We start from the raw sequence: 4,364 nt of genomic DNA on the forward strand, positions 1-4,364 counted from the left end.
CAATGGCTCTGCGATCTCCTCCCTTGCTTCCCAGAGAATCCTAGGATAAATGCCATCAGGCCCAGGGGACTTATCTATTTTCACCCTTTCCAGAATTTTCAACACCTCTTCCCTACATACCTCAAAGCCATTCATTCTACTTAATTGTGCCTCAGTATTCACATCTGCAACAATGTCCTGTTCCTGAGTGAATATTGACGAAAAGTATTCATTCAGTGTCTCCCCAATCTCTTCAGCCTCCACACGCAACTTCCCACTACTATCCTTGACTGGAGCTATTCCTACCCTAGTCATTCTTTTAATCCTGACATACCTATAAAAAGCCTTCGGGTTTCCCCTAATACTACCAACTGAGGACTTTTCATGTCCCCTCCTTGCTGCTCTTAGCTCTCTCTTCAGATCCTTCTTGGCTACCTTATAACTCTCAATCGCCCCAATTGAACCTTCACGCCTCATCTTTACATAGGCCGCCCTCTTCCCTTTAACAAGGGATTCCAATTCCTTATTAAACCACGGCTCCCTCACATGACCCTTTCCTCCCTGCCTGACAGGTACATACTTATCAAGGACACTCAATAGTTGCTTCTTGAACAAGCTCCACATATCAATTGCGCCCTTCCCTTGAAGCCTACTTTTCCAAGCCACGCATCCTAAGTCGTGAGTTGTACTAAGTTATACAAGAAGTTGGTTAGACCACAGCTGGGAGTAATATGTGTAATTCTGGTCACTGCATTATTGGAAGACTGTGATTGCATTGCAGGGGGTACAGATGAGATCCACCAGAATATTGCCTGTGGTGGAGCTATGAAGTAAGTGTGTAGGCTTGGGTTGTTTTCTTCGGAATAGTGATGGCTGAGGGATATCTGATTGAGGTGTATAAGATCATGAGGGACATAGACAGGATGGATAGGAAGCAGCTGTTCCCCTTAATTCAAGGATCAGTCCCCATGGGGCATAATTTTAAGGTGGCAGTTAAGAGATTTAGAGGGGCTTTAAGGAAAAAAAGATAATTTCACCCAGAAGGTGATGGAAATTCAGAAGGTACTGGGTGGGCAATAGAGACAAGAAACTTGATAATCTTTAGAAGTTAGTTGGATGAGCATTTAAAATGTCATAACAGGCCATGTACTGGAAAGTGGGACAAGCGTAGATAGATTGGCACAGATTCAATGAACCAGAAGGTCTGTTCTGTTATGTATGACTATGACTATAGGAACGATGTGAAGCGATTGGAGACAGTGCAGAAGAGGTTTACAAGAATAGTTCCATTGCTGAGAAATTTCAATTATAAGGATGGATTGGAGAGGTTAGAGCTGCTCTCCTGTGAGAGAAGAAGGCTTGGTAGAAATCTGATTGAAGTTGGCAAAATCTTGAGAAGCTGGATAGGTAGATCAGGAGAAAAGTTCTCACTTTTAAAAAGATCAAGGTCAAGATGGTATAGATTTAAAGTGCTTTACAAAAGTGACACTTGTGGATTGAGGAAAAAACATACGAGAATTGGTTTGGGCTTGGCAAACCTTAGAAATGTGATAGAGATAGATTCAACTGAGGCATTCAAGAAGGCATTGGATGATTTTTTGACTAGCAGTAATGTGCAAGAATATGAGGAATGGTAGGTCAATGGCACTCACTTGGAGAGCAAGTGCAGGAACAATGAGGCGGATGGCCTTTTTCTGTGGTGCAACGCTTCAGTGATTCTGTATTCCAGGAGAGAAAGAAATAGATCTAATTGATCCCTTCAAATTATTTTGGGACTGTCATAAGCAGTGTCTTCAAGGTTTTATGAGTTTGTTCATGAGATGTGGGTATTGCTTTATTGCCAATTTGCAGTGCATTCTCTTGATTTCTAATTGACAAATGGAAACTGGAATCTCCCTGCTGTCTTTGGTTCTGTTGCAGCAACTCATGAATGCTAATTTGTGACTTCTGAGATTGGATACTGTATGACATAGGAAAGATTTGAAAGTTAAAAGTATCTGGCAAGATTCTCATTATTTCTGCATAAATATAAACCATTTTCAGGCAAGGTGGAGATGCATGGTTTTATGGCCATATCAAACATTCTCTATCCGAATTGTCACTCAGTCTGCTGCTGCTGTTACAGAATTTTGCTGTCAATTTCACCATTGATTTGCACTGAATATCCTGAATTTGCTGTATTTCATGATGTTTGAATTGAATACATTTTTGGTAGAAAGAATCAGCAAAAGCATTACAAAATAGAGGATACAACTCAGATGGTACAGAGAGATATAACATTGGGGTGTTGAGTATGTGCACAAAAGATTTAAGATAATAGGACAGACTGAAAAAATATTTGATGGGGATCTTCTGCTTTATAAATAGAGCCAGAGACTACAAAAGGCTGGATGTTGTGGTGAACCTTTATGTAAAATTCAGCCTCAAATGGAGTGTTATATCCGTGTGTTTTGGAAGGATCTGAAGGCATTAGAGAAAGTGCAGAAAAGATTTGACATGTATGGTTGAAAAACTTGAGTTATGTGGATGAATTAGGCAGAGCAGGTATCCTCTTTGCAGATGAGAAGGTTAACAGTAGTATTGAAAATGACGAATCTGAACAGAGTAGAAGAGGAGGGACAGTTTCCTGATTTGTGGCTTAGTGCAACTCTTGCTAGTGCATTTCCTTACTTGATCAAATCACAGCTCATCAAAGTCTAAGTGTTTTATTTACTTTTTTTAACACTTTTTAAACCAAGACAGTGAAGTTGTCTAAATTAGTGTAATGAATTTCTTCTTGTTAACTCTTCGACTTACAGCAATTCCAGAGTGGGTCGTCAAGCCAAAAGACAGCAAGTTAGAAGAGGGGAAGCCAGGATTTTTGCACTGTAGCACCCGGGCCACCCCAACTCCTACAGTTACCTGGTTCCGGAACAATGTGGATATTTCAGGTGTAAGTATATCATTGTCTATGGAGGTATGTGCAGTTTACGATTGGCTCAGATTACTGAAGAAGGTGGCAATGTAAATGTCTATCCTCGTCACTTTTTTGAAAATAATTTTTGTTCAGATATAGTTCCTTTTTACTTTTCCTGCCTCTCACATTTGTGAATCCTGACTGCAAACAGGTTATTGAAGCAGAAAGGATATCTCAACTGATTGTGTTTTTTTTTGTGTTCACACATCTTTTTAAAACAAAATTGCTCATTTTGGAGTTAGGTGCTCTGGTAGATTTTATCCTTTTCTTGCACAAGAACACAGACCAGTTATAGCATCACAATCATAGTCTTGGTTGACAGCTCACAGCACAGAACAGAGTATTAGGTGTTTTTCATGGTCATTGACAAATAATCAGGAATAATACTAAACTGCACTTCTTCAAGCCATAATTTATAGCATGCCGTACAGCTGCAGCACTACATGATAGCTTTTCATTGGAGTCATATGCTAAAACTGCCCTTAACCTGATTCACAAACAATAAACTGATAACCAGATCATTATTTGTTGGTGACATATTGACTGGCAAGTGGAGAGGAGTCACCATATGTTCTTCAGATGTATCATGGGGACTTATACATTCAAGAGAGTGTTTAAGATCTCATCCAAAAGATCACACTTCTGACAATACTGCACTACTTCAAAGCTACACTGGTCTCGAAGCATAGATTGTTTTCAAGTCCTTGGGCTTAAACCCATGACCTTCTGACTCAGACAATCCAAATTTGTATCTCCACTTCTATTTCAGGACCGAGATCGAGATTCCAACCACTGGGTGAAAACAATTTCTCTTGAGGTCAGCTTGAATTCTTCTGACTCAGCATTTGCCACTGAGCCATAGCTGACAGCTAAAGTAAATGACGTTTTTCTCCCCCAAAGTAGCTTAATCAAATGTAAACGTGATATGGGCTTTTAAAACATAGAACCTTACAGTGCAGTACAGGCCCTTCTGCCCTCAATGTTGCACCAACCTGTGGAACCAATCTGAAGTTTATCTATCTTTCACTGTTCCATTTTCATCCATATGTTTATCCAATGACTATTTAAATGCCTTCCAAGTTGGTGAGTCTACTACTGTCGCAGACAGTGCGTTCCACGCCCCCTAGTATTCTGAACAATGAAACTACTTCTGACATCTCCGCCCCTCCAACCGCCACCAGGACAGAACCCCACTGGTCCTCACCTACCACCCCACCAATCTCCATGTACAGCGCATCATCCGCCGTCATTTCCGCCACCTCCAAACGGACCCCACCACCAAGGATATATTTCCCTCCCCTCCCCATCAGCATTCCGTAAAGACCACTCCCTCCGGGACTTCCTCGTCAGATCCACACCCCCCACCAACCCAACCTCCACTCCCGGCACCCTCCCCTGCAACCGCAGGAGGTGCAAGACTCGCGCCCAC

The 4,364-nt window shown here is 41.4% G+C and overlaps 1 protein-coding gene across 1 annotated transcript in view; it reads left to right on the forward strand.

The window, feature by feature from the left end:
* Positions 1-4,364, forward strand: part of ptk7b (protein tyrosine kinase 7b) — a gene marked incomplete at its 5' end in the record, with an annotated part of 122,682 nt that overhangs the window by 25,491 nt on the left and 92,827 nt on the right. The window contains one exon of the mRNA XM_043687347.1: positions 2,778-2,911. Within this exon, the coding sequence (XP_043543282.1) occupies positions 2,778-2,911 (134 nt within the window). The remainder of the gene's footprint in view (positions 1-2,777; positions 2,912-4,364) is intronic.

Source organism: Chiloscyllium plagiosum, chromosome 3 (genome assembly GCF_004010195.1).
Source record: "Chiloscyllium plagiosum isolate BGI_BamShark_2017 chromosome 3, ASM401019v2, whole genome shotgun sequence".
NCBI lineage: Eukaryota > Metazoa > Chordata > Chondrichthyes > Orectolobiformes > Hemiscylliidae > Chiloscyllium > Chiloscyllium plagiosum.